At 41.8% G+C, this 22,081-nt stretch overlaps 1 protein-coding gene across 2 annotated transcripts; it reads left to right on the plus strand.

The window, feature by feature from the left end:
- The first annotated feature begins 6,543 nt into the window (after positions 1 to 6,543).
- LOC123768961 (uncharacterized) lies at positions 6,544 to 21,857 on the plus strand. Of its 2 annotated transcripts, none has more exons than XM_069309092.1 (3): positions 6,544 to 6,871; positions 16,240 to 16,345; positions 20,709 to 21,857. In XM_069309092.1, exons 1-3 carry the CDS (start codon positions 6,815 to 6,817, stop codon positions 21,215 to 21,217), a joined length of 672 nt encoding a protein of 223 aa, XP_069165193.1. In that variant the 5' UTR covers positions 6,544 to 6,814; the 3' UTR covers positions 21,218 to 21,857. The 2 variants fall into 2 exon arrangements, with proteins under 2 accessions (XP_069165193.1, XP_069165194.1); XM_069309093.1 differs by lacking the exon at positions 6,544 to 6,871 and adding an exon at positions 8,156 to 9,706 and having other exon boundaries at positions 20,709 to 21,856.
- Positions 21,858 to 22,081: the final 224 nt, after the last annotated feature.

The raw sequence follows: 22,081 nt of genomic DNA on the forward strand, positions 1-22,081 counted from the left end.
TAAGGGTAGCCATCAGGATGACAAAAATAAATTAGCGAGACCCCGGGAGCCGGCCAGCCAGCCAGCCACGAGGACTGTGCCAGACCAAACACTCCTCGCCTCAAACTCACATCCTCACACATCTCTAGTGATGTTGGGTCTAAGGCCACTCACCCTCTGAAGGGTCAAAGCCATCACAACAGCTTATTAATGACCAACCAGCAAGTATGCTTTAGTCTGAAGCATTGATTGGTCACCCTGTGTCTGATGCCAAAGGATTGGGGTTCGTGCCACACCTGCCACCCCGTGATAGTGCCATAAGGACGGGGTTCATGCCACACCTGCCACGCCTGCACCATTATGTACATAATCTAGCAAAAATCATGTTGTTTAATCACGAGTTGAAACTAAAGTTTCTTCTCGACTTTGGTATGGAGCTTTAAATATCTATTTATTTATCATATTTATACATTTTCTACATTAAGTTATTTTGTATTTATGTGTGAGAGTGTATTACAAGCCTATCAATATTTACGTGTGAGAGTGTGGTACAAGCCTATCAATATTTACGTGAGAGTGTAGTACAAGCCTATCAATATTTACGTGAGAGTGTGGTACAAGCCTATCAATATTTACGTGAGAGTGTAGTACAAGCCTATCAATATTTACGTGAGAGTGTGGTACAAGCCTATCAATATTTACGTGAGAGTGTGGTACAAGCCTATCAATATTTACGTGTGAGAGTGTGGTACAAGCCTATCAATAGTTACGTGTGAGTGTGGTACAAGCCTATCAATATTTACGTGTGAGAGTGTGGTACAAGCCTATCAATATTTACGTGTGAGAGTGTGGTACAAGCCTATCAATATTTACGTGTGAGAGTGTGGTACAAGCCTATCAATATTTATGTGTGTGAGTGTGGTACAAGCCTATCAATATTTATGTGTATGTGGGATATATTGTGGTACAAGCCTATCAATATTTATGTGTATGTGGGATATATTGTGGTACAAGCCTATCAATATTTATGTGTGTGTGGGATATATTGTGGTAGAAGCCTATCAAAATTTACGAGAGAGAGTTTGTAGTTCAAGCCTTTCGATATACATGTGTATGAGAGTGCAGTAAAAACCTATCAACATTTATACATGTGAGTGTTTTGTGCAAGCCAATCAACATCTATATGTCTGATTGTAATACAAACCTATAAATATTTAGTGTGTAAGTGTAGTACAAGCCTATACATATTTATGTATGCGAGAGTATAGTACAAGCCTATCAATATTTATGCGAATGTGTAGTACCAGGTTACCATTAAATATGACGCCCACTGGAATTTTTATGTAGATGCCTTTAATAAAATAATTACGTGCTTCCTACAGAGAAAAAAACAGAATCACAGGAATTGTATTTCAGAAAAATAAATACAATACGCTTATAATTCTACAAACAGCTGTCACTTTTGGTTATGCCACGTCTTACAGGCTGGTAATACCAGCAAGCGAATAGATACCATGGTACAATTATATAATATTAGATGGGGTACCAGGGTCCCTCTTAAACGCCTATCAATATTTGTTAATCCACATCAATATGAATCAATAATATTGATCCAGCGCTCCCTCTTCCTCTTCTGGCGATCAATTCCCCTCTCATCACTACACGGGGTCGTCCCTGATAGCCCCCATGTTAGCTGGCTAACACACAAGTTATCTTCCACGAACTTTAAGACGAAGACTTCCAGATCATCCTGCATACTGCGCCAGCCGTCATCATCCGAACATTGGAGATGGACAAGCTGTAATGGACCTATTGGCCCATGGAACACTTTCCGTCCAGGACGGACCGAAACGTCGTCGTCCCTTCAACTTGTAGTGTGTGGTCTGGTTAACATACTTCAGCCACGTTATTGTGACTCCTCGCCTGCACTTTCCGTCACCTTACTCACAGGTACACTGTCCATTGCTCCAGCAAAATTATATTCACTTCTACACTGCCTTTGAAAATGTTGACAAGGTTAAAGAAACGTATATCTCGGCTTCCTTCTAAGTGAAGAACTTAAGAAATAGAGAATATTCGAGAACCACTCCTCAATAAAATAAATATATATTTAGAATTTTAGAATTATAAAAAATTTTCTTTGAAAATGTAATAAGGAATTACGAAACGCGTTTAGGCGTCAGACTAGGAATACAAAGAATGAATGTTGGAGAATTACTTTATTAATTACCCCCGACAGTGAAGGAGAACGTAAGAAATAGAGAAGATTCGTGTTAGAATTAATTTAATCTTACTCTTTCGGTCATATTCAGCGATTAAACTGGCTAAACAACTCTGTTTAAAAATTATGCCGTTAGCTAGGCTGGTGTGAAATAATGCTTAAAATCAGGCTGGACTTGGGCTGGACGGTAGAGCGACGGTCTCGCCTCATGCAGGTCGGCTTTCAATCCCCGACCGTCCAAGTGGTTCGGCACCATTCCTTTCCCCCGTCCCATCCCAAATTCTTATCCCTTCCGAGTGTTATATAGTCGGAATGGCCTGGTGCTTTCTAATGATAGTTCCCTTCCCTCCGAAATAAGTTTTCAAGACAGTTGTTATAGATTCAGCTACTCGGAACAAGTTCCTAGTAGCACGGGCTATGGTGAGCCCGCTGTGGACTTACCTGGCTCAGGTGCGGGGCTGTAACTCTTCACCTTTCAAGACTGTGACAACCTGGTTTGACGAACACACTCAACCGTGAACCCTGGAATGGGAAATGATACTCTAGAGAGAATCAACTCTTCTAAATTTTCCAACGAAAATCCAACATTGTAGAAAAAATTAAGTACATGTACATGATCAGTACCTGTTAATGGACAGCAACAATTTACGAACACTGGTAAGAATGTTATCTCCTGAAAATAACATTGAAATGTCATTGGTTATCTCAGGTAAGTCACATATTATAAACAATGTTTACCTTATAGAGGTAAATACCTCAAATGGAACACTCAAAATACAGCCCATCCTTCTGTTTAAGTAGTCCTTGTGGTAACGATGAAGACTTTTACATATATTTCTTTTTTACATATATAAGACTTGTCCATATATTTCCGTAAAAGGCAATTAGAACGTAGAAATCGGTACTATTGAATTTGAACAAACCGGATAAGCTTTTGTTCTGATGTTGCAAAGAAAACTTAACCTAACCTAACCTTCCTAGACGTGAAACATGCTATCTGAAGCCAAGTATTAAGGTTTAGTCTAAGTTTCCCCCCCCCCCCCACACCTTGCCCTAAACGCTGTGCGTATTAGTGGCTTCAAGCATTGTATGGACTAGTTCTATCTTTTAATCCAACATTATGTTTGTAACTCATTTTCAATGTATGTACGTTTACCTGAATAAATATCTTATCTAATGGAGTACATATGTGCTATACTAGACTTAATAATATTTAAGCTTGGTCTTTGCTTTATTTATTTCGGACTTGTAAAGCGAATAGTGCCAAATTCTACTCTCTAATTGTTCATTACGTCTATGTATATACGATGGTCGACAGTCACAAAAAGTACTATCTAAACAGGAGGATGGGTTGCAAAATGACACTGGACAACTCCTTCGCCGCATCCGGTGTGCATTTATCACAACCTATCCTCCTGCCCTCTCGGTGATTTCTCGCATTTTCCTAATAGCTTGGATGGGATAATTTTCCTTCTATGTAGAGTATTTAGCAACACGATCTGGTCCAGCAGCTGTGCTCATTGACTAACACTGTAGGGCTTGTCCTACGTGTGTTGTAGGACTTGATAGAACTGAAGGTTGGGATTCTGGCGTGGATGATGATGTTCACTGTTCTGGAGGTTGTGGTGGAGACTAGACTATAGGTAGAGTGCTTTAGGAAGTTATAGGGTAACTAGGCTATAGGTAGGGGTGCTTCGGGAGGTTGTAGGGTAACTAGGCTATAGGTAGGGGTGCTTCAGGAGAATGTAGGGTAACTAGGCTATACGTAGGTTGCTCGTATCCAGAAAATTCCAAGTATGTTAACTTCAAAAGAACAGGTCACCGTCATGGGTCCTCCACATCGACTACAAAACAGTAAATGTCATACGACTGTGTAATATGACTTTTTGTGTCTGCCGCCCACACTTGCAACTGTCGACTAGCTGTCTTTTGCACAGTCTTGCTTGGAGCCCGCTTGAGATTTTTTCTGTACAGCCTCGCCTAGTACCTTCTGATCTCTCTGTAGTGCTCCACGTACTACCTTCTCCTGACCTTCCTCAGCAGACACACACACACATTAGAGAGAGCAGTCGGGGTACCATACAATCCACGAAGAGAACCTCTGCATACTACTGTGCCAGATTGCTGAATCTAAAACAACCAACCACTGCGACTTAGCCCGTCAGCTACCAGTGTCTCTGCTGAAGTGAATATCACGTTTCCACTATATCAGGGGATGACCTAGAGCCTGGTAAGGCCTCATCTAATGAACAAGGTTACATTAATTATGTAGATTTCCGTCATCCGGGGTGCTTGAGGACGTTGTGGATAACTAGGTTATAGGTTGTGCGCTTATGGACGTTGTGGGTGATTGTGGGTGACTAGGCTATAGGTAGGGTGCGTCAGGCAGTTGTAGGGTAACTAGGCTATAGGCATGTTCACTCCAAGTTAGACCAGACTCAAGAGTTATTCTGAGGTACAGACTGTTGCCATGGTCAGCGAAGCACTGATGTCAAGACATATTAATTGATAAAATTCTGAAGTACACGAAAGGAGTTTACCATTCAAGGTTATTATTGTTTATGAAGAGAGTGGATAAGATTGCGTGCGACAAATACTCGAGATATGATAATTCACATCAAAGTGATTAGAACTATTTGCAGGTTTCTGGGCAACTTGGAATCACTATACTGTAGTTATATTTAGATAAAATAATACGTTATCATTCAGTAACTTGCAGGAGCTTATCTCCTGCCCGAAAAGCTGTGTTTTATTTTGGGGACTTTACATAACATTAAATTACTGTACCTACTAACCAGTACAGTTGGGCTAGTTCTCTACTCACAATCGGGTATCCCGGGTTCGAATCCTGAGCGGTATGGAAATAGTTAAGCACGTTTCTCAACACGCCGGCCAACAGCGACGACAAACACGTCCACCCACCAGACGCCAGTAGCAGAGCGAATCAACACACGTCTGCTCGCCACCACGTCCACGACGAGACTCCTCTTTTTAAATAAAGATAAAAAAAAAGCATTAAATACATACTGAGGAGTTAGTTAAATGTTGTGATATTGCATCCTGGGAATGGTCAGTAAAACAAATATTCCTAGGCCTAGTGTAGCATACATATCCTATACTAGGCCTCAGATAGCTTTTATTAGGCTTAGGAAGGTTAGGTTAGTTTGTCTTTGCACCTACGAAGAAAATCTTTTTCCGGTTTGTCCAAAATCAATAGTACCAATTTCTACTTTTGTAATTGTGTTGTACGGCGGTATATGTACTATGGTCCTCATTGTGTCAGGGGGACAGGCAGCCAGAATGTATTTATACACATTAGGCCTATATCGGGGTCCCCTCTAAGGCCGGAATTACTGACCCCCGCCCACGATGCAACCCCACAACTAGCTGACTAACTCCTGAGTACCTACTTACTACTAGGTGAACAGAAGCATTAGATGATAGCAAATGCGCCCAAGCATTTCTGTCCCGCCCGGGATTCGAACCCGGAATTCTCGGTAGTGTCGAGAGCGAACCCAACTGTACTGATTGACTGATGAAGATTAAGCCACCCAAAAGGTGGCACGGGCATGAATAGCCCGTAAGTGGTGGCCCTTTGGAGCCATTACCGGTATCAATAGCTGATACTGGAGATCTGTGGAGGTGCGACTGCACCCTAAGGAGAGGTCCTGACCTCTGCCAACTGTACTACTGGGACCCCCCATATATACACAGACCACCTATCCCTGACACACTGAATTAAGTTACTCACAGCTAATCTGTTACATTTTAACTCATGCGTTTTCTGAGGTGACCTTAGTTGAGGCTGACGCCTGAATGTTGCTGGTCTGAAACCTTGCTGGGACCCTGAATGCTGGTCTGAAACCTTGCTGGGACCCTGAATGCTGGTATGAAACCTTGCTGGGGACCCTGAATGCTGGTAGTCTGAAACCTTGCTAGGACCCTGAATGCTGGTCTGAAACCTTGCTGGGGACCCTGAATGCTGGTCTAAAACCTTGCTGGGACCCTGAATGCTGGTCTGAAACCTTGCTGGGGACCCTGAATGCTGGTCTGAAACCTTGCTGGGGACCCTGAATGCTGGTCTGAAACCTTGCTGGAGACCCTGAATGCTGGTCTGAAACCTTGCTGGGGACCCTGAATGCTGGTCTGAAACCTTGCTGGGGACCCTGAATGCTGGTCTGAAACCTTGCTGGGGACCCTGAATGCTGGTCTGAAACCTTGCTGGGACCCTGAATGCTGGTCTGAAACCTTGCTGGGACCCTGAATACTGGTCTGAAACCTTGCTGGGACCCTGAATGCTGGTCTGAAACCTTGCTGGGACCCTGAATGCTGGTCTGAAACCTTGCTGGGACCCTGAATGCTGGTCTGAAACCTTGCTGGGACCCTGAATGCTGGTCTGAAACCTTGCTGGGACCCTGAATGCTGGTCTGAAACCTTGCTGGGACCCTGAATGCTGGTCTGAAACCTTGCTGGGGACCCTGAAATGTAGATAATCACGGTTCACAAGCTCTCGGAGCGTACTAGTGATAGCGTATGATCAGTCACCACAGTCAGTCTTGCTTCTGAGGTGTCTGGTTGACGTCGAGCGAAGGATATACAGCGCCAACGGCTGCCATGTTCAGGGACAGGTTAATGGAGACTGAGCTTAACTTCCCAGGAAGGTGCTCAAAGGTAGGCTGTGACCCCGGGAGTTAATAGGCTCCACGGAACGAACGTGTGTGAAGGGAGTCCTTATGGAATGGAATCTCTTGCAGGTGACCCACCATAAGATGTAGGCTTGCTGGATAGAATTACAATGTTTCATTTTCCTTAATTTGATTTTCTTTGTCGGGAATAGGAAGGCTGTGTTTAGGCTTGCGGAGGTGCCACCTAGCCCAACTACTAACCTTCCAAAGGATGCCACCCACAACAGCTGTGTAACTCACGGGCACCTATTGACCTATGTAAACAAAGGAATCGGGTGAAAAAAGGTGCCCAACGGTTTCTGTCCTGTCGGGGGATTGAACCCGGGTGCCACGGTTGTGAGCCGAGGACGAAACCTACGCTATCTTGGTATACCATGGTTGGGGAATAAAGCCTGTTAGGTTTATCGACGTCCCTTTACAGAAGGGTTAGGCAGTCTGCATGGTTACCCATTCACTTCTGGCGTGAATACGTCAGTTTTTTGCCTAAAGGAATTTATCCGTCAAAATATGTATTCGAAAGATCGGGTTCACTGACGCGGCATATGACGCTTTTAAACTATTGACGTATATACGTTCGTACATTCGTGTACTCACCTAGTTGTACTCACCTAGTTGTGTTTGCGGGGGTTGAGCTCTGGCTCTTTGGTCCCGCCTCTCAACCGTCAATCAACAAATCGTGTGTGTGTGTGTGTGTGTTTACTATTTGTGCATGCAGAATCGAGGTATTAGCTCTTGGACCCCGCCTTTCTAACCAATTTATTTTTCCTCTATTATGACTACTACATATATTTCTGACACATGCACACACACACACACCCAGGAAGCAGCCTGTAACAGCTGTCTAACTCCCAGGTAACTACTTACTGCTAGGTGAACAGACGCATCAGGGTGAAAGAAACTACTTATTTGTTTCTGCCTCGACCTGGAATGGAACCCGGACCCTTAGGACTACGAACCCCGAGCGCAGTCCACTCAACCGCGAGGAAAATGTCACAGCGTACCAAAGGTGTGATACAAAGTTTTGTACCATACATAAAGGCGAAAGGCCCTTGAAGGAAAACTGAAGCATTCAACTTTATTATATTTCTTGTTACCTTTGTTATATTAAATCATATATTAATTATTTGAAATTTAATTTTAATAAAAATATCATTTATTTCCGGTTTTCACTTACACATTACACACAACACTGCAAGAACAACGGATATTCTTCCGTTGAAAGTATTCTTCCTATTATTATTATTTAGTATTAGTATTATTTAGTATTATTATTATGAATAAGAAAGTATTCTTCGTCGTCGAAATATTCTTCCTCTGAAAGGTCGAAGACCGTCTTTCTAATTTAAGGAACGGGTGCCAACTTTTGCCTTCTTCATCGGCCATAGAAAATGTTCGTTTGGTCACAGGGACTTCGTTATATCCAGCTCTGCTACAGTTGCTGCCTCGACTATTCTGCCTCTGCGCTCAGTTCTTCATTGGGAAGACTTTCTCCAGCTATATAAAACGTTCAGTCTCCCTTAAAAATACCGTTAAGTATTTTGTCGTTTTCTGTGAATCGGCCTTTTCTTTCCTTCAATCTGATTACCTGTTAATGCTCCGTGACTTTCCTTATCTTGCCATACACACTCTAGGCCAAGAAAACTAGTAACTGGTAACTGGAGGTGTGGTAGAAGAGGCTGAAGATAAGAGATAACTAACTGATCAGTTCCGATACTGTGTTGTCTTGCTGCTGGTTGTTCGTTTCTCGCGGAACCCGACATCATATATACTAGGCTGTGGAGCAGGTGCCAGGCTGTGGAGCAGGTGCCAGGCTGTGGAGCAGGTGCCAGGCTGTGGAGCAGGTGCCAGGCTGTGGAGCAGGTGCCAGGCTGTGGAGCAGGTGCCAGGCTGTGGAGCAGGTGCCAGGCTGTGGAGCAGGTGCCAGGCTGTGGAGCAGGTGCCAGGCTGTGGAGCAGGTGCCAGGCTGTGGAGCAGGTGCCAGGCTGTGGAGCAGGTGCCAGGCTGTGGAGCAGCTACCAGGCTGTGGAGCAGCTACCAGGCTGTGGAGCAGGTGCCAGGCTGTGGAGCAGGTGCCAGGCTGTGGAGCAGGTGCCAGGCTGTGGAGCAGGTGCCAGGCTGTGGAGCAGGTGCCAGGCTGTGGAGCAGGTGCCAGGCTGTGGAGCAGGTGCCAGGCTGTGGAGCAGCTACCAGGCTGTGGAGCAGTTACCAGGCTGTGGAGCAGCTACCAGGCTGTGGAGCAGTTACCAGGCTGTGGAGCAGCTACCAGGCTGTGGAGCAGTGAACAAGACCTTAACACCACCAGAGCGCTGTGTGGAGCAGTGAATATTCGAGTTCCCATAACAATCAATCAAACGCATTGCATAATGTGCACAATGTAGAGAAATGTTCCTTCATGGACTCAATAAGCCACTTCGAGAGCGTCAGAAAATGTTGTCTAATGTAACAACAAAATACTTGTCCCTCAGTGTTACGAACAAAGGAGCTTCTGGCACAAATAACAGTAAATAAGACAAAAGCCTAAAATTTTCACAATGAAGTAGAAAACTGACACGGATGGGGAAATGAACTAAATTCATGGCGAGAATACTCTAGCGAGTACTTCTCCATGGTACGCTGGAAAACATTGGTAATATATATATATATACGAGCCAGCCTTCGAGACTTCTACCTGTAAGACCAGTTTATAAAATTGTGTGAGTGTGTATGGTGCTGTGGCGGCCATCGCTGGTCCTGGAGGGACCAAGGTCACCACAGTATAACCCTGCAGGCGTTATGGCCAGATAGTCACCAAACTTGTTACATCAGAGTCATGGAGGGCAGGGTGAGTAATGTGTTGTTACTGACTGTTATACATGTTGTTTTAGATTTAGCTACTCAGAACAGAAGTTCCAAGTAGCACGGGCTATGGTGAGCCCGTAGTGGACTTACCTGGCACAGGAGCGAGGCTATGTATGTGTCTGTTGTGCATATGTACACTACAACATTATAGGCTACTCATGGCCGTGCCACCTCTTGGGTGGATTAATCTTCACCAATCACTAGAACAGATGAACAATCAATCACCATGTCAGTGTACATAGAGCATATCCTCCCCGGCCAGGATACGAACCCAGGACAAAGCCGCTCGCGAAACGCCAGGCGAGTGTCTAACCAACAGGGACCTGGCATTTCTCCTTTTCTGACACTAGGCATATTTTTCTGTCAATATCTATTTAAGCGTGCGAGACTATAATATCTTCATAGCTCAAACTACTATGTATTAGCGAATAAACTTACCATTTATGTATAATGATTAATTTTAAATACATAGCTATTAAAATGGAACAATCTCTATAACTAGCTGGCATTATAAGGTGTCTGATAACTTCCAATCTTTTTGATTGGTCAATGTGGTCTAACGGCCACACTGGATACGCTAAGGTGCATGGAGCCCTGGCTGTCTGGGTTCGAATCCTTCAGGGGTGAGGAATTTTCGGTGTTCATTTATTGTGTATATATTTATATATATACACATACATACACAGGATTAACAAAGGCATTAGGTGAAAGGAAACGTGCCAAAGCAGTTCCGTCTTACTCGGGGATCGAACCTGGGCACAAAGGACAGGAGCCACTTGATCGCGGACAATAAAGTGTTTGATTTTATTGAATTTATTAATATTTCTTGGTATATACTGGTACAAAATATGCAACTTTTATTCCATTTATATATACAATTCTTATATTCCATTCATGTATGCGGAAAAACCACATGTGAAGAATTAAATAATGTTGAATGCGTTTTCGGCTCAATTCGCCTTCATCAGAGCAAGAGAGTGCCAAGAAATATATAAATATATATACACAAAATAACAAATGGATAATATTACTTATTACATTAGGAATACTGGTTATAAATAGAGTGGTAATGTTAGTGGCATCGATTGTTGTGGTTATGGGTCGTGTGGTAGTTGTGGTGGCAATTACAAGCACAACCATCACAACTACTACCACCAGCACTGATCTACAACCAGTAGGGATATTCCCAGCATGTCTACCACCTTCACAGATATCCTCGGCACATCTGTCCCCAACATAAACTGTTGTATCACGCAACAGCACAGGTGTATGAGCTTCTAAAATTCATTACTGTAGTTGTAGCGCCTCTTGAGGTCACAATGATTGATTGTTGTTAAAGATTCGCTACCTAGAACAAAGTTCCAAGTAGCACGGGCTATGGTGAGCCCGTAATAAATCACAATGATGCTAGTTTGACTGTTGATTTATTGGTTAAACTCTTGCAACTAGCTCAGTTCCTAGGTCATAAAAGTATGTGTGTGTACGTCTGATACCATACTACTTGTGTAAAGGAGGAAATCTATATGTTTATCTCTCAGAATGTTCGGTAATATGTTTATTGTTTGTGATGTGTGTCTATGTATGCATTAACACGATGTACTGAACGGGGTGAGGATAGCTTGAGTTACCTCATCCCTTTGTGTGTATTTTACCTCAATAAACTTATTTCAATTTCACTAGCTCAGCTAGGAATAATGCAGCATTGATGAGGTTCAGTTGCTGAATCCATTATGTAAGGGCCTCTAATGTCAGATATTCACCCTCGATAAGAATGAACCGTGCATCAGTGAGTCACATCAACAGATAAGAGACTGTGGACTCGTCCATCAACAGATGAGTCTAGTTCAAGTATGCTTATTGAGACACTTCTGTGTGAAAATAATTTAAACAATTATTCATAAATATGACTCAAGAGTCGAGTCATTCACAACGCAAGTGTACTGGTAATGATATGGATGATTGCTCTTCCTTACCACTCAACTGCCTTACAAAACTCCCATTGACTTTCATTAAAAACAACAGTCATCTGCTTTCTCAACCATAAACAGTCCGCGGGACCAAAGAGCCAAAGCTCAACCCCCGCAAGCACAATTAGCTGAGTACAGTATTTACTCTAAGAGTCGGAAAGAAAGCTGCCTTACAAAAACTCCCATTGACTTTCATTAAAAACAACTTTTAATTATTTATTAGCAAGTAAATTAAACATTATCTACAATTATATTTTAAACCCGTTCTTTGTCAGGGACAGTTGAGGGCCACAGGACAAAACATTACAAACCAGACAAGACAAGGCTGATCTCATCGCAACCTTTAAAAATGTTGAACAAATTAGAAGATACTAATCCAGATCACATCTTTCAGAGGTGTAGTGTAACTCACGAGGGACAACAGCTTTAAGCTCAACAAGTTTAAATATTACACACAGAAATCACAATAGCGTGATGTATCAAATGAACAAATCCATAAGGGCCGTGACGAGGATTCGAACCTACGTCCGAGACGCTGCCTTAATCAACTGAGCTACGATATGGTATAAGAATACCATGTCGTAGCTCAGTCGATTAAGGCAGCGTCTGGGATGCTCTCGGACGTAGGTTCGAATCCTCGTCACGGCCCTTGTGGATTTGTTCATAAGCTTTATAGCATAGCAACAAAAACAGGAGACGCCTTATCACACCACTTGGTCACTAGAGGCGGATAGTTTATCTTTTACCCTATACACATCCTGTGAGCTGTAGCGCAAAGGGAGTACAAAGGTCACAAAACATCTTAGCCAAGCCGCGGTCGATATTTAACACACTTATTACATTACATCTCCACAACTAATAATTATAATGATAGGTTGTAAGAAACTTCTTGCACTGCAAATGCTATGAATTATATATTATACATTGGAGGGAAGTCAATTGCTAATACAGAACGCAACAAATCCATAGAATCGCCTATACGTCTAAGTTGTGAATTCTCAAATACTTCAGATTAAAATTTAGCTTGAAAATATCTTCAGGAACAACGGGGAGGACCTTTGACAACCCGCCGGCTTTCAATCCCCGTTGACGCTGCTAGAACTGGTGGCCCTCGGGTAAATTTTGGTAAAATAACTTTTGCATATTTGTGTGTAAACAAACATGATTAAAAAATACACTAACATCTTAAGTAGCCTAACCCGTGCACATAGTTGTACGACTATCAATACTACTTACAAGACTAATAACACTCATACTATTAACACCAACACTATTACTAATAATATATACACTTATAACACTGACATTGGTATGATTCTCTGTTACAGCTGTCACTGTTAATTACAACTTTCAGTTTTAAATACAACACAATCATTTTAGGGAATGCAAGTCACAGTTATATTATGGCAAATTAGACCCATTCCCACTTTAATGCTGCATTAACTGGTAACTCGTATAGAAGTGTGTAAATTTTTTCCACTCTGCTGTTGGCTGTTTGGCGATTTTTGCCCCGGAAGGTTTGTTTATTGGGCAGCGTCACTCGCCTACGAGTGAACACACCGCCTTAGTGACGGTGCTAGGTAGCAGTGAACATCACCTGCTAGTGAACATATCGCCAGAGCAGCATGTACAACACCCCCTAATAGGAAGAAAACCCGCTGGGTTTGTTTATCATGCCACTTGTACTCAAAAGCAGCTGGGGCAACTGTCTCAAGTGAACAGTTCATCAAACGAGAAGATTAATATATTTGATGTGCTATTATATGCAAGAAATGACATCACTTGTAACGCACTGTACAGTACATGAAGATTAATTTCTGATAGACTGTTCAAGTTTCTAGAACACTTCATTTAATTTGATGACTATTCATAAATATTTAACCATTAACTGGCCCTAATTTACACTGGTATACACGATATAACTGTTCATTCATAAATTGCTTGCGCCAGCTCTCTTTCCGACTCCAGAGTAAATACTGTTTATGGTTGAGAAAGCGGATTCACGTTGTTGTTGTGGAGGACTGTTGCTTCGAGGAACTTCGGACACACTATGTTGAGGTCGAGGCTGGTAAACGATTATGTCATTCATTTCCTCGTATAAATGTTCATCTGAGTTGACGCGGTCAAGAGGGTCGCCACCGGCTGGGCCTTGAGTCAAGGTATTGAATATCGACGGTCTAGTGACTACGGACGAAGGCGCTGAAGCATTCCTCTCTGCCACCGAAACCGATGAAGATCGTTTTGATCTCCTTAGGTAGATGGCAATGGTGGCGAGAATGAAGACTATTAGGAGCATAATAATGACCAGCACGACCCAGGGAGTGACAGAGGAGACCGGAGAAGCGTACTTGCGCGGGTCACAGTCAAAACTCCAAGAGGAGGAACCTTGCGTCGTTAGCATGAAATTGGTGCCGGTAATTTTACGTGTGTTCTCTGGTGATGCAAACTGCTCCTCTCCGTCGATTACCAGGTGATAACTCTTTGATAACTGGTTTTGATTGATTCTCAACTCGTGCCAATAGTCCTTTTTACTAAATATTTGTGGCAAGATTTTGAATCTTCCAATTTCATTGGGGTAATCTGGCACACACACCTTATAAAATATATCCAGCCCTAAATGCTGAAAATGTTCGCCAGGTTTGACATAAACAGTAAAGTTAGGGTTTGAGAAATCTCTGACAAGGCAGGTGGTGTTCAGGCTATCAGTAGAGAAGGTATGGCAACCATAGCTCTCTTCTGGCGTCAGCTCGCAGCCCTCGTATTTGTCACAGATTACTTCGTTGAATCTGTTATATATTGACGATAATAATGTGTTGTTATATATTGACGATAATAATGTGTTGCTCACTGCGGTACAGGAACATTCAATAAGAACAAAAACAATGAAGAAAATCTTGACAGCCATGACACCTCTGGATAGGTTACTCTTAACCTAAATATATTTGTATTCCGTATTAAGAATCGTAGCTTTAAATCATCACTCTGATTGTATTGACCGATGTGAATACAGTAAGAATACAACTCAGGGGTAGGAATACTCTGGGCCTGTCAGATCTTCCAGTCCTTGAGTAGGCTTCCTCAGCCCTGCCCTCCACAATACCGTACTCAAGAGGGCTTCTGTTGGCTCCTTAATTTATTTTCCTTGTTTTTCTTTTTCTCCTTTCCTTTTCCTCCCTTTATTTTATCGTTCTGAATGTTTTTTATCAGTAAAAATACACTGACGAGGATTCGTACTTAACTAAAAGTTTGTTTTACGGAAGAAATGCAGAGACTGGTGCCACTGTGATGAGCCGCCCAAGGAAGATGTCCTCCCAGCAGATGCCAAGGTAGTAGATGTCCTCTCAGCAGACAAGGGTGTAGTTGTTCAAGAAACAGACATGGCAGCAGCTCTAGAGAGCAGGCACCGATGCTGCGTACACCTTGGGAGTAGAGCAGAAGACGATGTCCGGAGACCAGGAAATGAAGGCTTCCACTACACTGGCACACTAGGCGCAGAGGAAATAGATTCTTCCAGTAGTTATAACAAGGGCGGAGTTGAAGGAGCAGTCACCGAGGAAATGCTTTGCTGGGCGCTCATCTACCTCGACTGTAAGCGAGTGAGACGTGGCAGAGGTACAGGATCTGTGATATCCTATACTGCGTCATATCCGAGACCACTCTTAGTCATGAAAAACTGCATTTTTTAACTATACGAACAAGTATCTTGCCCGAAACGCTGAGCGTACTTGTGGCTTTATGTGTAGTAAATACTTGCCTTACCTAGAAATCTAACACTGTTTTTAACTCATTGTGTATGTATGTACTTTTCCCTAAATAGCATTTTCATTATAATTAACTTGACTCTGCTAGTTAGACAACTGCTAACTAGTTGAGAAAAGAAAACGTCTAGCTATCATTTTACACAATTAGCAAACGTCTTTATTCAACTGTTAGGAAAGATAGTGTTGGTGTGTTGGTAACAACAGACAATTGAAAAACAAAATAATTGACATCAAGGCACTACTACGGATGTCTGGTGTCGGATGAGTCAAGTGTAAAAGGTCATGTTGATTAGAGAAACACTAATGTACTTTGTCAGCTTCAGTCTTCCTTCATGATGACGACTCGTGTCTTGGCCACCAAGAGTCACGCTCATGGTGTCATTTTGCATGCTAGTTGCAGAGTCTCAGCCCCACTCCTGTGCCAGGTAAGTCCACTACGGGCTCACCATAGCCTATGCTACTGGAACGAACATTTTGTTCCCAGTAGCTGAATCTAAAAACAACAGCAGCATTCTAGAGAGTCAACACAGAAAGGCAGAGATGGACAGAAAAACAAAGTCAGAGACAATAACAAAGCAGGCACATACAAAAATATACACGCGCACAGATCTACGATCCCCAAATTCAAGTACGTTTATGTGATTTCAAAGGGATAGAGTAGCTTAGGCTATTTCTGCGATTCCGGCTCCACTCGGGCACCACAAGGATATCTATCGCACATAACATGTGTGTATATACATTTTATTATGTTAAGAGTGAACTTGTTGATGAATATTCCCACTGTGCAGGGTAAATGCGTCAGGCTGTGCGCCATCTTCGTGGTGTCGGGGTTGCTGTGTGTGACGTCCCTGGGTCGGGTCTTCACCCGCTCCTCCACCACCGCCCACCTGCTCGGTGAGTACTACCTATCTTGTCCGGTGTTGCCCAACGCACTTTTCATCACACTACGTGTTCCTGCTACTGTATTTTGTTCCTTCCCCACACACTGTATATGTCTGCTAAAAATACTCTGTTGGAGTCGCACCTGCCCCTCTTAATTTGTTTGTCGGGGACAGTCGACAGAACATTAAATACAGTCGGGACAGTCTGGCACACTCCAACAGAAATATATATATACTTTAGGTTTGCATCTATATATACCCAAGGTCGAACTACTGACCCTCCGTGGATCCCACCCTACAACAGTTGTTCAACTCTCGAGTATCTATTTATTACTAGGCATTAGGTGAAAAGAAATGTACCCAACCATTTCTGTCCCGGAAATCAAACCTGGGATCCCCAATTGTGAGTCGAGAACGAAGCCAACTGCGCTAGGAGATTCTAATTATAATGTAATGTGCCCCTACATCCTCTCGTTGTATGGAGTTTGTCAAATTGTATTGTGTGGAATTCTTCGCAAATTTGTATGATGTCGCTGCTAAGTTACACTATATATGGCGCTCCAGCTAAATGATTGTGGCGCTCGCTTGTAAAACTGCTATGTTGATATCACGCCATGTATCCCCGGAAACCGTCGTGATATTAACTAGTAAGTTTACTGTCACAGTAAGCTCTGACTTCAACAACCCCTCTCAAGGTTGATAAGTGCTTATAAGCACAACACTACACCACTCCTGCACAGTTAGTGGCTAGTCATGAAATAGTTAAATTATTATCATAGGCTTATTGAGGTGCTAGGCTAAGTCCATGGCGGCAAGCAGTATCCTGCACAAAATTCTCTAGCATACTGTCCTCCAAGTGCAAACCAGGGAATTATCAGGGAACGAGAGCGCCAACTATATAGTACTGGGAAAGGGTTAGGATAAGGATTTGGGATGGGTCGGGGGAAAATGAATGGTGCCCAACCACTTGGACGGTCGGATATTGAACGCCAACCTGCATGAAGCTAGACCGTCACTCTACCTTCTACCCCCAAGTGGTTGGACACGAGTTTTTTTTTAGCCAATTTTGGCACACGCTCTCAGAAACGTTCACCTGACCTAGGCCAACTAGACTGGCTTTCCCCATGATGCAACGCACAACAGTTGCCTAACTCCCTCTTACCTATTTAATGTAAATAGGTACCTATTTAATGTAAACAGAGACATCAGGTGCAAGGAAACGCGCCCAAACGTCTCCGTTATGTCACAGTTGTCGAACCCGGAACTTCAATATGGCTGTGACTGGATTGTACACCCCCTTCCCCCCCACCTACTGCTCTACAAGTACCATCAAGTATCAGTTGAAAATTCCATTTTGCGGCTGGAAAGTGATTTAAAATTCCCGTCCAAGTGCCCGTTCTCCTGATATACCACTCCGTAAAATTGCAGCTGTTTTGCCTAGCCTGAAGCATGCCAATCCAAACAGCCTAACTTGTGGAGACCGATGTATAATTAATTTTATCAGGAGGAAAGCGCCAAGCCTTACTTTTTAGCAAAGCCTAACCTAGATGTATAGCAAAAAGTCAATATTACGAAGCTTTTAGTTCGACAAATATTTCGTGAAAGAAAATATACGATGTACTATGCGAGAAGATGAGGTTTGTTGAACAGGGTTTAAAAATACTTACTACGGCAGCAATGAAGCAGTAGGTCCACAGCACACGATAGATATGATAGAGCCCAATAGGCTCAGGAATCTGTACACCAGTTGACCGACTGTTGAGAGGCGGAACCAAAGAGCCAGAGCTCAACTCCCGCAATTACAACTAGGTGAATACACGGAGGCAAATATAATAATAATAACCGGCCGCTTGTTTACAGAAACACTGACTGACTTACTTGTTTGGTGTCGCCTCCTAGAGACATCCGGAAGTCCGTCGAAGTACTCTATTTCTCCGGAGTTTTACTCTCTGTTCTTGAGAACACTCGGGTGAGACCGTAAAGAATGTGTGTCTACACATTCAAGAATGTCTGATTAAGGCCGCTCGGCCAGCACAATAATGTCACCAAATTGATTGTTTATCAGAGAACTACAAGATATTTAACATGTTTCTCTCTGCGTCCTTAGAATTTGTCACCGTCTTGAGTCACAGATAGGAGTATATTATCAAAAGTCATCTTAAATTCACTTGTCACAGCACTACTCAAGCGTCAAGACAACCATTGTTACTGGCAAGACCTTCAGCCAAACTCGCCCGCGACTCACGTCGACTCCAAAGTCGCATTCGCTAATCAAAATGTTTCAAAATCAGCATTCTTTTAAATAACAAATATCAGTATTATATAACAACATTTCGTTAATATATAATATATTAACATATTTAGACTAAGGTTAACTTAGATGTTTATAAGTTCTATTGCCAATTATTTATATTTGCAGTACGTGAGTAAAGATTCAGGCGCAATTCGAAGAGCAGCCTAGCATTCGACCGAGACACGTTCATCAATTTGAATATACTGTGTATTAAAAATAGGTATCTTCTCATATATAAATTAATATTATTATATATTAAAGTTCAATATATAGTTTGGCCTAGGTTAGGTGTTTAGGTTCTGTTGGCGGATATTTGTATCTTTTTTTATCGATATTTACAGCGTTGCGATTCGAACAGAGGTCGTCAGCGAAGCCTTGTTCAAGAAAAGTACGAACTTCATCAGTTGTGAATCATATGAAAAGTGGTTTTCAGTAATAAACAGGGTTTGGCGGCTACATGAAATGAACATTTGCCCTTTGTTAAGGACAGGCTGCCCATCAGCGTCAACAAAGACTAAATACTTGTTAATTTGCTTAATGTAACGTAGTAATGCTCATCTGCTTAAATACAAATGCAAACAAATATTTATTCAGGTAAAGTACATACATACAAGGTGAGATACAAAAGTTGATGGATTTATAGATAGAGCTAGTACATACAATGCCTAAAGTCACTATTACGCAAAGCGTTTCGAGCAGGAAAAACACGAAGACTAAAACTTAATACTAATTGAGATTAAAGTATAAATTGTGTTGAGAACAAATAAGAAAAAAATATATAAAAAGGGGGGAGGGAAACATGGCAGCAAAAAAGCAACAATACAATTTGGTCAACAAATAGCATTGTTTAAAATCGTAGACATGGGTTGACATTTAGGGGTGAGGTAGGTTACATTGAGTTAATTAGGTAGTACTTAGTTTTTATCTTAAACTGGTTTGGTGAGGTACAGTCTTTAACATAATTGGGAAGGTCATTCCACATTTGAGGTCCCTTGACTTGTAAAGCATTTCTAGTTTGATTGACTAAGTCGTACTCTTGGAATATCAAATAGGTATCTGTTACAACCTTCTAGGAAGCTTTTAAGGTCAGGACTGACATTACAGTTCAGCGTTTTATATATATATATATATATATATATATATATATATATATATATATAATACACATGAGAGGATGTGCAGTGACATAATATCTAACATATTCAGAGATTTGAGTAGGGGTACCGAGTCATGTCTGGGGCCAGAGTTGGATATTGTCCTAATAGCAGCTTTGTGTTGAGTAATTAGAGGACGTAAATGATTTTGGGTAGTAAACCCCAAGCACAAATGTAACGTAGTAATGCTCATGTGCTTAATGTAACGTAGTAATTCTCATCTGCTTAATGTAACGTAGTAATTCTCATCTGCTTAATGTAACGTAGTAATTCTCATCTGCTTAATGTAACGTAGTAATTCTCATCTGCTTAACGTAGCTGCTAGTAAGTCTCACTTGCATAATGCAACCTAGTATATAAATAATCATTTGCTTAATATAGCCTTCAAATGCTTATCTGCTTAAAGTAGCTTAGTAATGCAATTCTTTATAATTTAACCTAGTAATGTGATTTTTTCCAATTTAACGCAATTCTTTCCAATTGAACCTAGTAATGTCCTCAGTTTAATATAGCCTAGAAATGCTCCTTTACCTCATATAGCCTAGTAATGTTTCTTTATCTCATATAACCTAGTAATGCTCCTTTGCCTAATAATACTCACCTGTTGTCTCATAGCCTAATAATTATTTTTTCTAATATAGCCTAATAATATTTCTGTATATAGCCTAATAATATTTCTCAAATATAGCCTAGTAATTCTCCTCCTAATATAACCTAGTAATGCTCCTGTGTTTAATATAGCCTAATCATTAAATCATTATTATAAATGAATAGGTAACTATAACAAAATTATGAGTTAACCTATAGCACGTCTGTTCTCATGGACAAAGTAAATAAAATATTAAAATAACTCAATACATAAAATGATATTTCCTGTACGAACGTGCTTTAGACGCGCCTGATATATAATGATGTGTGACTTCCTACAGAGATGATGATGATGGTGCTGACGGTGCTTCTGGTGTGCTGCGTGGTGGAGACCTGCTGTAAGCCCCTCGACGATGTCCCTCAGAGCAGAGCCTCCGTCGGCAGCAGGGGGTCGCACTCCTACACAAGAGACCCGCTAGTATACGCTGAGTCTCCCCCGTCGTATGAAGAGGTTCTGGCTGCAGAGGCCCTGGAGCCTCCCTCCAGTACCTCACAGGAGGACCAGGCTGCTGGCAAGACTATCCCCGGCACTTTGCAACACTCGCCGACGCCTAAACCTTTCGTCCTGCAGGATACTGCTGTCTTTGGTTCCTACCAACACAGTTCCGTGCCGCGGAGATATTCTCCTTTCATCCCAGAGTCAACGTATTCATACAGTGTATCTAGTGAGATCCAGTTGTCAGTGGACGAGCTGCCTAGCTACGAGGAAGCTGTGACTGTGTTGCAGTCTGGGGCCAGCGCTCAACATCAAGTCAACACCAACCACGACATGAATTTGATGTTTATATAGCGGTTGCTTCTATAATATAGCTTTTTTAAAATGACTGATTTAGTGAAATCAATCGTGTCTTGAATGTGACACGAATAACACTTTTGTGATAACTGTGATGTATAACGTTTGTGATAATGTGATTGAATAATGACACTATAGCTTGATTCAATCAATCATCAGAATATATTCATGACAATCATGAAAATAGCTTCGGAAACTATATTATACTCATAAGAGGAAAAAAAACTCACCCTAAATATACAGAATAACGACTTTCCTACTTTGCCTACACTCGGAGATAGCACCAAACAGCACCGGAAAATGACGTGAAAAAAAACAAATTGAATAAAATTCCTCAATTCGCGCACCGCTATGACGGGGCGCGAACCCACGACCCTGGCTCTACAGAGTTCTCCTTGCCCACTGCCTTACCCAATGATTGATTGGTCCCTTTCCCCTCATTCACCTATTCCTTACCCTATGTTTGATTGCCTCTTTATTCCTTCGACCCTTCACCTCACCTCACACAACTTCATCTTTCCCACATGTTCATTTAAGCCAAAAATTCCACCTTGTGTATTCATTCTATACCTGAAGATGTTCCAGAGTGGAACGAAACGTTCTAAAAAATAAATTCTTCAATAATTACAAGTTTTCTTTACCATGAATTTTGGAAACGTGATTGCTTAACTTGAATAGTTAGATGCTCAGAAAGCTTACACTATAATTCATTTATATACATATATATATATATATATATATATATATATATATATATATATATATATATATATATATATATATATATATATATATATATATATGCGAACAAGCCTGAATGGTCCCCAGGACAATATGCAACTGAAAACTCACACCCCAGAA

The sequence above is a fragment of the Procambarus clarkii genome, chromosome 64, assembly GCF_040958095.1.
Source record: "Procambarus clarkii isolate CNS0578487 chromosome 64, FALCON_Pclarkii_2.0, whole genome shotgun sequence".
In the NCBI taxonomy this organism is placed as follows: Eukaryota; Metazoa; Arthropoda; class Malacostraca; order Decapoda; family Cambaridae; genus Procambarus; species Procambarus clarkii.